We start from the raw sequence: 12,642 nt of genomic DNA on the forward strand, positions 1-12,642 counted from the left end.
CATGGTGTTGTAATTATTGAGATATAATGAATTTTGTGAATAAATGCAGGAAAATATTGATTTTCTTAATTATGTATAATGTCGCTATTTTCAGTGAAATTAATTTTGTTAAATTTATTTCTTTTGCACTAAAAATTATTGAAAAAGTTCGTTCAAAATGAAAAATTCCGTCGGTGGAAAAATTATGTAATTTGAAGACTGTTATTTTGATATAAATTGACTGGATGATCCATTTTTAAAAGCTTGTTAGGGAAGGGTTTTTGTTATTTACCTCCTACGCTGGACCCGAAGGCAATCCCCACGGAGCACATGGAGTTGTTTGCAACGGCAGCCACCTCGCCGGCGCATCTGGTCCCGTGGCGATTCGAGTCCAGGATGTCATATCTCGGCATGGGGTCGTCGTCGTGGTTGTTGACGTCGTAGCTCGCTTGAGGGTCCTGAGAACAAAATCAGTCAGTCAGACAAAATACTTGTCGCCAGAAAAAAGAAAGACGAAATAAAATCTCGAGAGAAATAAATTCGTGACCCGCAGACTCAATTCAATCTGTTTACTTTCCACTCAAAATAGTAAAAAAATCAATTAATCAAATTTGACGGCGGCCCCAAGGGAGTTCTAAACAAGTGGTTGGTAATTGATTTTGCAAAGTTGACGTCGATTAGAAGTCGGCAAAGCCGCAAATCGAGTTTGCACGCAAGTCTTGAGGGCTGCAATCGAATCGGGAGAGTGGCGACCAATTTATGAGCAACTTTTCACGGTAACTGGGGATCGGCGGTTATGCTGCCGGCCGAGCCGCCGGGTCCAGCGGGTTGCCTACCTACTTTTCCAACAACGTTGCCTCCGATCGCGAGCCAGCCGGCGCGGGCAGGTATAAAAATATATAAAAAACGGTGACAGCTTTCTTGCGAACGAAATATTACTAAGTTGGTCGTTCGCCGAACACTTTTGTAAGGCAAACTTTTTTTCCTGAACAGCAAGTTTTTTTATACCATGAAGCGCTTGGAAAAAAAATCAAATTTATATAAGTTGTAATGAAGTTTTCGTTATTTGAATAAAAGAGTGCGTAAAAGAATTTAAATATTTGACATTATATCGCATCAATAAAGTCATCTTTGTCATATTTTAATGATTATGAAAAATAAATAAATTAGAATCTACCTGGAGTTGTTAAATTTAATGCTCATTAAGTTTTCCATATTGTATTGATTTGATTCCTCGCAATAATGGCTGGTTTCCAATTCGCCATTACGTTATTCGTTTACGCATTACGTTGTTCGTTTTGCCAAGGAAATCGTATAAGCCGTTTCCAATTCACCAAAACGATACACGTAAACGGAATCCGAGTACAGCAAAACGTATAAGCGGTTTCCGATTCGCCAAAACGTACTCCGTAAACGTATTACGAGTGCCGACAGTGGTTTCCAATTCGCCAAAACGGACTCCGTAAACGTATTACGAGTGCCGACAGTGGTTTCCAATTCTCCAAAACGTAGTTCGTTTACGTGTAACTCATTACGAGCACCAAACGTGCTTCATACGTGATACGTACGTCGTTTTAATTAAAGTGCAATTCTGAATCATTATAATTACTGCTTGTAATGAATTCTTAATTATCTCATCCATTTGAGTATTAAGTCGTTCAATTAGAGTTAATTTTCCCCCAATTAAGTTAATTCGGTTATGGGGGTGAGCAGGGGTGAGTTGAAGGAAATTAGTTTTATGTCAAGTGCGTAACATGATTATAGGCTAAAATTTTGTGAGGAAATCAATGGTGTATATGATTTTAATGAAAAATGTTAATTTCAACCCTTAATTAGCAATTAACTCAAATACAAACAAATTGAAGTGCAATACATGATTTTAGGGTAAAATTTGAAGCCCAAGCGATTGCCAGCATAAATTTTGCGCTATCAATTTAATTTCATCCCCTAAATTGAAATATAATGATGTTCACACAAATTTTAGAGCGAGACATGTTTAAATGGTAAAATTTGACGCCAGATCGTTTGCCAGAAGTGATTTTGCTCTAAAAATTTATTTTCAACCCCTAATTTGAAATTACGTGAAATTAACCACAATTTCAGAGCGAGATATGTTTAAGTGGTAAATTTTGACGCCATATTGTTTGCGAGAAGTGATTTTGCTCTAATAATTTAATTTCAACCCCTAATTTGAAATTACGTGAATTTAACAACAATTTAAGAGCGAGACATTTTTTCTTGGTAGATTTCCAGGCCAGGCCGATTGCCAGGGAAAATTTGGAAAATTCTACTTACTTAATACATTTTCAACCCCTAATTCGTAATTTTATGGAATTAACAACAATTTAAGAGCGATAGTTGTTTTATGAATGTAATTTTAATGCTAGATCGATTTTCAAATGTTATTTTGCACTTAATTTGCTTAATTTTAATTTCAACACCTGATTTCTTATTTATTAACTAATGTTTGATTTTTTTTAGTTAAGTGTGGCAATCAATGTGGCTCTAAATTCGCTAAATTCTACTCATATCAACAAGTCTCGCTCTTAAATTATTGTTAAATTCACGTAATTTCAAATTAGGGGTTGAAATTAAATTATTAGAGCAAAATCACTTCTCGCAAACAATATGGCGTCAAATTTTACCACTTAAACATATCTCGCTCTGAAATTGTGGTTAATTTCACGTAATTTCAAATTAGGGGTTGAAATTAAATTTTTAGAGCAAAATCACTTCTGGCAAACGATCTGGCGTCAAAATTTACCACTTAAACATATCTCGCTCTGAAATTGTTGTTAATTTCACGTAATTTCAAATTAGGGGTTGAAATTAATTTTTTATAGCAAAATAACTTCTGGCAAACGATCTGGCGTCAAATTTTACCATTTAAACATGTCTCGCTCTAAAATTTGTGTGAACATCATTATATTTCAATTTAGGGGATGAAATTAAATTGATAGCGCAAAATTTATGCTGGCAATCGCTTGGGCTTCAAATTTTACCCTAAAATCATGTATTGCACTTCAATTTGTTTGTATTTGAGTTAATTGCTAATTAAGGGTTGAAATTAACATTTTTCATTAAAATCATATACACCATTGATTTCCTCACAAAATTTTAGCCTATAATCATGTTACGCACTTGACATAAAACTAATTTCCTTCAACTCACCCCTGCTCACCCCCATAACCGAATTAACTTAATTGGGGGAAAATTAACTCTAATTGAACGACTTAATACTCAAATGGATGAGATAATTAAGAATTCATTACTAGCACCAATTATAATGATTCAGAATTGCACTTTAATTAAAACGACGTACGTATCACGTATGAAGCACGTTTGGTGCTCGTAATGAGTTGCACGTAAACGAACTACGTTTTGGAGAATTGGAAACCACTGTCGGCACTCGTAATACGTTTACGGAGTCCGTTTTGGCGAATTGGAAACCACTGTCGGCACTCGTAATACGTTTACGGAGTACGTTTTGGCGAATCGGAAACCGCTTATACGTTTTGCTGTACTCGGATTCCGTTTACGTGTATCGTTTTGGTGAATTGGAAACGGCTTATACGATTTCCTTGGCAAAACGAACAACGTAATGCGTAAACGAATAACGTAATGGCGAATTGGAAACCAGCCAATATTCAACGTTTTCTAAAAATAAAAATTTCTGTATAGAGCTCATTATTTTTCTCCAGTGATATTCATTTGTTTTCTAGTTCTTTTTTATTTTTTGTAGAAATGTGAGCTCTGTTTTGATTTTTTTCTTTCAAATAAATATTTTCAATGAGCTCATTTTCTACGTAATTGGGAAATACGAGAGCACGATCACTCCCAGGAGACGCATTAAATTCCATCATTAAACACGCCGCAAAAGACCTTATTCCACTCGCACACGAACGCTATTACAATCAATTTGAAAACTCTTTGAAGCCATTGCACGAAACTAATTTCAACGGTGTGGCAAGAAAGGAAAAAACCTCATCAGAGCTAATTTATCGTTCCGACAAGAGGTGATTTTCGTGCCGTTCCGGCCCGATTGAATCTGATTGTGCGCGTTACCGGCTATTTAAGGGTGGCGCCCAACCATTTGTAAAGAGACGGGAGCCGTCACGCGTCTCCCTCTGTCGATCCCTCTCACTGTCCGACCTGCAACTTGTCGCAAATTAATCCGCGGCGCATCATTTCTGCACCAACGATTTGGGCCTCGCAGCTAGCGGGGGTTGAAAGCTGGAGAGTGAAACTGGTGCGCTCCGTGTGAGCACGATCGGGGTTTGCTACAGGAACTTTTGGCTTTGCACAGAAGCTTTGTGCGTACCAGCCAGCTCGGAAAATTGAATGGAATGTTCACAATTATGGGCGAGAACACGGAATTTCCAAACAAACATTTTAATTTCAACTTGGGACAAAGTTTCAATGTGTCAAAATGAGAGAGAAGAATTTCGGGGCAGTTACGATGTTAAAGTTTGCCGAAATTCAAATGTCCAAAGCATCAAAGGTGTAGTAAGCAATTTTAAATTTAACTTCAGCATGGTTGCAATGGTAAATTCCACTTATATTTAGAAAATCTAGGACATAATTGAACTGAAATATTTGAAGACGTAAATTTTATCGCATTAAAATTACTTTTTTATAAAAAAAAGTTTACAGAAGAAAAAAATTATTAGAAAATTTAAGCTTGCAAATTTAAATATAAAATGAATAGTAAGTTTCCATAATTATTAATTTTATAAAAATAATTTTTTTCTATCAAAATTTGATTTTTTTTTAATACTGATTGTGAGAGTAGAAACTAATTGGAAGGAGTAACTGTTAAAATTACATGCACTAAAAATATATGGTCTTAATTTACATCATAATTCAATTTTATCTCGACCATCTAAAGTTAAAAATAATTCACAAACTTACTCTAAAATATTCAATCTTTCACTAATTTAATTCAACCAATTAAATGAATTGGAGTTAGATGATAAATATTTGTGCATTTTATATTTAATTCCGAAAAACTATTTGAAAATTTCAAATTTCGCGAGAGTTTTCAATTTTCTCCTGTACATGCCATTTCCGAAGCAATTTTGCGACTTGAGTTCCATTTCAATGTTTGTGTGCGTCAGAAAATCTCTCTCACCGATGTGAGTTGTTTACACAACAAAATAGACAGGCGGAATCCTATTTTCGCGAGAGCGTCTCGCACCGCGCATCAGTTATTTCGCAGCCGCCATGAATATTCAATATTGACTTCCTCATTCGGCGCCGCAAGAATGGAAAATTGCGTCTAAAGCAACTTCCACCTCGCTTCAGAGAGATGCTGCACGCGCGTATGCACATTATATTTGCTTCCCGCCGAATTTCGGTCGATATATTTCAGAGAAAGGAAAAATTAGGAGTGTTCCGCGAATTAATGGATTACTTTATCTCTCTCTTGCTCAAGATGAGTTATCGACTGTGTGCGAGGTGCAAATGGAATTATCTCGTCATCACAATCTTCGGCAGCTCGCAAACAAGCCGTCAGCACTTTTCCTAAAAAATAAAGCAAGAAGAGAGCTGAGCAGCGGATCTTGTTTCTTCTGCTTTTAGCCGGCACCAATGTCGAAGTCTGCTTTTTGCAGGCTTGCTTCGCTATAATTATGAAATTGAGTCCGTTCGCGTTTACGCAACCATAACGGAGACGTAAAAAATCTAAAGGTCCTGTAATTTCACCAAAAACAATATTCTCACATTTCATTTTTGTATACCTCATTAAAAATAGTTAAAATTGTCTCACTGCAGCAGATGAGGTCTTTCTTGATATCAGCATTTTTAGCGAAGTATTTACTATGTGCGGTGCCTTTTTGTTCAATTATTAAAATTTTACAACTCCTTTTTGGAAATAATTTTTTATGGTCAAAATAACAAGTTTTTGCTTTTGTTTCGCCATTTATGTAGCAATGATATTTTGTGGTTTATTATGAACCAAATTATCGCTACCGCGTTTTAACGCTGATGCATTAGCATTGGAAAATTACATCATTTGATTACAGATTGGATGGGATGCTTTTGGCTTTTGCCATCAGGTAGAAAATGAAAATTTTGTTACGTTACGTAATTTAATTTAAATAGAGATAAATTGCAAAAGTTTGCTACATCTCGTCAGTGGTGATATTGCATAGTCACCTTTGAACAGTTCTATTTGCTCTCATTGCCAGAGTGGATATTAATTAATGAAACGATTTAACTTATTTATAAAAACTTTGCGAGCAGTTGCGATATTAAATTTCTCATTCTGATTGACAATCAATTTGTAACGAGCGCAACTTGCTCAAACCAAACTGCCCAAAGGTTGTGGATTTTTCTTCAGGTACTGCTGTATTTTGATGAATTTATTTATTATATTGAATTAATAGAAACAGATGCATGATTATGTTTATTTTCCTATTTTAAAACATTAGGCTTTTTATTAAAATTGCTCGCTCTTCTTCGAAAATCGTTGCCGATATGAAATATTAAACAAAATTAAACTCGTTAATTTTATTTCAATAGAATTTGCAAAACAGTTCTAGCTTAAATGATACAATATAATTCCATTTCCTTAAATAACAAATTTTCCAGCGGCTGTTTAATTGAAATTGGAGACTTTTAGACCGCCAGTCCTGTAAATTCTGGATTAAAAAGCTGGCGCTCTGTAAGGTCTAATAAAAATTTCTTGCAAAATACATGACTATAAAAAAAGTTTCAAAAATTTTCCTTTTATTTAGAGGAAATTCCAGCCCTGCAAACAAAGTTTGCATTGCATGCTCACTTTTAAGCCAATTTGATGGGTTTAGAGGGAAACCTCGACTGTGTCGACAAAGAGATCTGCCGCTTGAAATCATAATCCTCCTTCTGACAAGCGCACTCGCATAAATCTCTCAAAGTTGCAACAGAATTAAGCGCAAAAAGCGGTGGCGGCGGCGAATTAAATAAGCGCGGTGGCACCTTTGAGCAGCCGGGAGATTGTGCATGACACCGGCGGGCGCCCGCTTTTTCATCACGCTTATTTATTATCGCACCTTCCAACTTGATAAAAGTTGTTGCCGACGCGAATATATAAAATAAATGAGCACCAAACTTTTCTCTTTTCTTGCTGATATAAATTTTCAATTTGTAGTACCCGATGCACACGCGCCCTTTCGCGGGCAAAAAAAATCCCCCTCGTCTCGCGTAATTTATTTTCCTCCCCTTCCACGGTCCCATGTAAATTTTAATAATAATTTCAACTGCTGCCGCCGACGCTCTGCTGGCTAAGCCTAATTCCTAATTCATTTTTAATGGCCGAAGAACAACAAATTGATGGCTACATTGTTTTTTACTGCTGAGTCTCGTGAAATTTTACGAGCAAAAAATATGAAATGAAATAAAAACGAATGAATACAAAATTCCAGAGCCCTTCTCCAACTCCTGCTGTATAAAAGCTGCTTCATTTTGCGTTGGGTTTAATATTGTTCATTACTCTCAGCCCCTTTTTGAGAGATGTATTCCATCATTTTTTTTTCCACACAAAAACAGGAATCTTTGAAGCTGGAATTCAAATTCATTCGCTTGAACTTTTCCATTGAAATCCTGAAAAAAAATAGTTGTATCTGAAGATAACCAATTCTTCAACTTATTAAAAGTTAAATGTTGTTTATTCTTCCCATTTTATTGATAATTACTTATCAAAATAGCAATTAAGGTTTGGTTATTAATTTTTTCTTCATTTTATATTATCTAGAATTACATAATCCAGACTCCTAATACAATGGAAATCTCAATTTTTGGGAGAATAAGAGATTTTTTAAGAGATTATTAACTGCAAAAAAAAAAATCGTATTGGTGTGAGGAAAAGTCGGATTTAATTTTATTTCGCAATTAATTGATTCATGTACATGACAGAATGACTGAACGAGAGATGATTATTGGTTATAAAGTATTCCATTCTGTTCCTATCCATGGCAATTTAAATGTATTTTTTGTTTTATTATATCTAATTCAATAAATTGTATATTTATTAAAATAATTTAAGAAATTTTAAAAAATAGTGCAAATAACTAGAAACGTTTTTAATAAAAAAAAACTGCCAAAAAATTATAATATATTTAAATATTTTCTTTCAATCAACATTAATTAACTTGCCTCATTAATAATAATTATATTTATACAATTTTTATACTTTCAATAAAGCACAGATTTAACAAAACGACCTTTTAAACCTTATTGATGCTTTACTTGCAAGCGATGATTACATTGGAATTTTGCAACGGCATCAAGAATGCCTAGTCAGACAAAAGCCAATTTAAAGTTTCGCGCAACAATTAATGGCGATCGCGCGCGTCAAACTAATTATTCCGAGGCAGCGCGCGAACTTGACAATTTTATGGCAGGCTGCGCGAGATAAGTCTCGAATTAATTTGGCGCCTTCGAGGTATGCAGCACGCGCATCCGGCTAATGAGAGAGCGACGTGAAGAGCTATTCCCTCGCTCTGCGCCGCCCGTCATGTTCTCTTTTGTCGAGCGAGCAAATTTTTCGACGCACCAAGAAAAGAGAAGAAGAAGAGAGAGTGGGCGATTCTTTTATTTTCACACGAGTTAAGATTAAAAACTTTGTCGGCGAAAAAGTTTCTCATCTGCTAATTGGAGCAGTTTTGTTAAAAGGCGAGCTTTAATTTATATAAAAAGAGCAGAGCACGTACGACGCACGCGTGCAATTTTATTTTTTCTTTTCCCAACTGCCAACAGCATTTTCCAGTGTTGTTGTTTTTGGCTTTGTCAAATGAGAGCTCGCGCGGACAAACACGGGTCACGTGTTTAATTAAAAATCCACCACCGCGCTTTGTTATCCGCGCCAGTCGTGTAATTTGGATTTCATTATTCCGCACTGCATCAAACGCCCCGTTTCGGCCGAGGTCGGTGGCGAACGGGGCGGAAAGGTCGAGCGGCGCCAAAAGTTTGCAGGCGCCACTTGGGAATTCGAGTTCAGCACTTGTCGGTCGAGTCTAGCTAGTGTTAATTTGGCGATGCTAAGTGAGTCTTGATGTTGCTGAAAGAGACTCCACTACTTACAAAGTCAAATAAAAATCGTGAAATGGATGCTGAAATCTATGAAAAAATTTTAAAGAAAATCAGAATGTGCACAAAAGCTCAAAAATTCTTTTTACTTACTAATGCATTTGATAATAAACAACAAATGCATAATAGTTATGCAAATATTACTTGTTTAACGAGTTCATACAATTTTGAATTAATTTAGGCAGGGTTTTACAAGTCAAGTACAAAAATTAATAATTAAGTTGCTAAAAACTTATTAACTCAAAAAAGGAAAATGTTAAATGTTTGAAATTGAAAAATAAACTAGGATATATTTATTCAATTAAAAGTTGTGTAAAAGCAGAACTAGAAAAAGAAAACTGCACTTAGAAAACACGGCTAATGGATTTGGTTTTCCATCAAAACTTTGTAGAAGAAACACAAAACAGAGCTTTTTTTTAGTAATTAATAATGCATTCGCAGAAGTGGCCTCTTTTAATCCCGGAGCTGCCTGAATCGAAAAGTTGTTTTTAGTTGGCGGCGAGTGTCGCCTGCCTTTTTCCAACTGCAAAGTGGTTGTGCGTTTTGCTTTTGCGCCCTCGCAGTGGCAATTAAGGGTGCATTAATTGCACGAGCCGAGTGCACCGGCAGCGTGCTTCAGTGGCCAGCCAGCCCTGTTTATTTCTTTCGTTTGCGAGAACGATATAAAAATATAGGACATGCGCAGCGTGGAAATAAAAAGGGTGAACTATGGCAGCGCGCGAGTGCTTTTAATGGTTCGTGTTTGCACGGCCTGTGAGAGCGAGAGGCTTTAATTGCAAACACACAAATGTGCACAAGAAAAATGAGTAAGTGCCGAGTGACCCAGACACGTGGAATTTCCTGCTGGCGGCGCGCATCACGACCGGTTGCACAACTCGCTTCGAGAATCCACGCTGATCTGCACTACAAACTCCATGATTAATTTAAACTGCGAAAAGTCATTAAAATTTTGCCTTTGTGAATATTCCAGTGGTTCTCCATTTTTAATAAAAGTGGTATTCATTATAATAAATTGCTTTTGCATTTATCATTTTTGTTAGAGAAAAATCATGAAAAATTAATAAAAAAAGCCATTTTAATAGAATGAGTTAAGGTCAACATTTAAAAACAATTATTATGAATAAAAACAGGTCCATGTTTTTTTTTATCTGGGGTTTGATTAATCATTACAGCGTGATTAATGTTTGCACAATTTTGAGAACAAACTAATTATTTCAATGCAAATTTTGTTTTGAATTTGTAATATTTAAAACAATTTATCCAACAAGACTGCCGAAAAAACCATTTTTCTTGGAAAAAACTATTTTCCTTGGTAAAGACGAACGTTTTATTTATGAATGCGAAATTTATTTCATAATATTAAGAAAACCTTCATTTCTTTGATTGTTGATTTTCAACTTCAAAATCAATTCTCAACTTCCAAGTAAAACAGTAATATAAATAAAATTCTAAAATCAGTTGAGAAATTTCTAATAACTGTTCAAACAGTAAAAATATTTAACCTGGAAAGCGAAAGAATATTTAAATTAAAATTTGTTTTTAAATAATATAAAAAATAGGAAAAATAATAATAAAAAAGAAAAATATTTATTTAGAAAAGTCACAAGTTATCTGTTTTATTTATTAAATATTATTAATAAAATTATGTATATTCTCATTTATCAATTACAAAGTGAAAGAAAATTTATGATTATTGCTGATTATTGCTTTTCCTCATTGCATGTAAAATATTTTTTTTTCTTTTTCTCGTGCAAGCTGCATTCCCATGGATTCGAGTACCCAAGTAAAAGGATTAAAAAAAAATACTGCCGCAAATTTCTACCGCTTGATGAAAAGTGGTGAACGTCAAGCAAAACCATCAATTTGCTTTAAATTTTCTCTTCAGCTTCATGTTTGTGCTTCGCGTTATTAGATGAAGCTTATTCAAAGCTCGCCATTCCGTATGCACATTCTGCAAAGCAATCCATAATGCACGACTGGACGAGTGCAAATAATCCGTCCGGCGGAAGGGAAATAAACATAAGCAACCATCCAGACGCGAATTGATACGTTCAAATATTTATATACAAATACGCATTTCATATATCAAATCACGTGTGTATTAGGCATGAAATACGCGGCTCTCGGACTTGAATAATAAATTTATATAACCGAATAAATATTCTGGGTGGAAAATTCAGCTGGGAGTTCTCAAAGGGAACCGTCCGTGGCCGAGAGGCAATTAAATTGAATCACTCGCGCCGGCAGCAACGGGCAAATAAGTAAGTCGCTCAATCAATAAAAGAGAGAGAATGGGGCAACCTTAGGGTTGGCGCCTAATTAATTTGAGCAATCGCTCCTCTGATGCCCCAATTTACATCGTGGAATTATGGGATTTGCAGCCAGCGAACGAACCATCAAATTGCTGATCAATAAGCAGCGAAAGTAGAGAGAGAGAGAAGCTTCGCAAATAATGCTCGGCCGACCTGCTTAAAAGGACATAAAACTTTCCGCCAGGCAATCGCTAATGATGCTGAAAACTGGCACGCGCAGAGAGAAAGAGAAGAGATAGACGGTGCCGCCGTGCCCATTTTCTGCCGCAGCCGTAAAATTAAAATTGGCTCCGGAAAGTTTCTGAAGCGAGACTCATCTGCCCTTCGTCGAACAAGAATTAAGCCGTCAGTTGATTGCAAAAGTGTAGAGTGGTTTTTTATTCTCGTAAAAAATAAAATTTGTTGCCTAATTTTTATGAATTTTGTTACATTTATATTAGTCTTGCAAAAGGGAATATTTTTATAAAGAAGAAACAAAAATATTTGGTTGTGGTTTTGGTAAGCATTATTTAAGCCTAACGCACTTAAAAGAAAACCTTCATAAAAAAGTTTTCAGAAAATGAAAATTAAAAATGGTTGAAAAAGAAATTATGCTTCCCATTATTATAGTCGTCAGTTTTCTATAAGTTAAAACAAATTAAAACTAATTTACTTTCAATAAAGCAATTCTATTCGGATATTTTACCCAGGAATTTGAAAATTTATAAAACTTTGTTAATACGACTAATAAATAAACATATTTTAATAGCGAAAATTAGTCAAAAATATATATTATGCTATGATGATTTTACAGAAAAATTTAATTTTTGGTGTAAAGAGATTCATAATAGCTAATATTCTTTGCACTTCAATTTAAAAAATTTATGTCGATTTCTGAGATCGCAAATATTTCCTCTCATAACCAATTTGAATTATACCAATTAAAAAAAAATTATATAATTATTTGTAAAAAAAGAAAAACAATACTCACATAATTTCTAATGAGGTCAGGGTGGTCTGTCTCGATTCCGTCGTCCAAGATGGACACCACCACCCCTTTGCCAGTGATGCCATCTTGCCAGGCGGGCTGCACGTTCATGTCCAAGCCCTTGCCGCGATTCTGCAACAAGAAAGCACTCAGTGAGTCGCAAAGTCGGTCGCCAATTAAAAAATAATCGTGCGTTTTTACGGCGGGGCGTAAACGACAAGCTCTTAACACGCTCGGAAGAAAAAGGAAGCGCCGACAGATGAAGTTAAGAGCCGCCGGTGTGAGATAATAAAAAGGAATCAAAAAGGGCGGAGGAGG

At 35.4% G+C, this 12,642-nt stretch overlaps 1 protein-coding gene across 2 annotated transcripts in view; it reads right to left on the reverse strand.

Annotated features, from left to right (window-relative positions):
- Nucleotides 1–12,642, reverse strand: part of LOC132203307 (furin-like protease 1) — a 189,719-nt gene that overhangs the window by 13,290 nt on the left and 163,787 nt on the right. For both annotated transcript variants that reach the window (XM_059630979.1, XM_059630989.1), the window contains exons 4-5: nt 12,328–12,456; nt 272–437 (exon numbers count right to left, since the gene is read on the reverse strand). In XM_059630979.1, coding sequence (XP_059486962.1) covers nt 272–437; nt 12,328–12,456 — 295 coding nt within the window. The remainder of the gene's footprint in view (nt 1–271; nt 438–12,327; nt 12,457–12,642) is intronic.

Source organism: Neocloeon triangulifer, unplaced genomic scaffold, assembly GCF_031216515.1.
Source record: "Neocloeon triangulifer isolate White Clay Creek 2 clone unplaced genomic scaffold, ASM3121651v1 ptg000002l, whole genome shotgun sequence".
In the NCBI taxonomy this organism is placed as follows: domain Eukaryota; kingdom Metazoa; phylum Arthropoda; class Insecta; order Ephemeroptera; family Baetidae; genus Neocloeon; species Neocloeon triangulifer.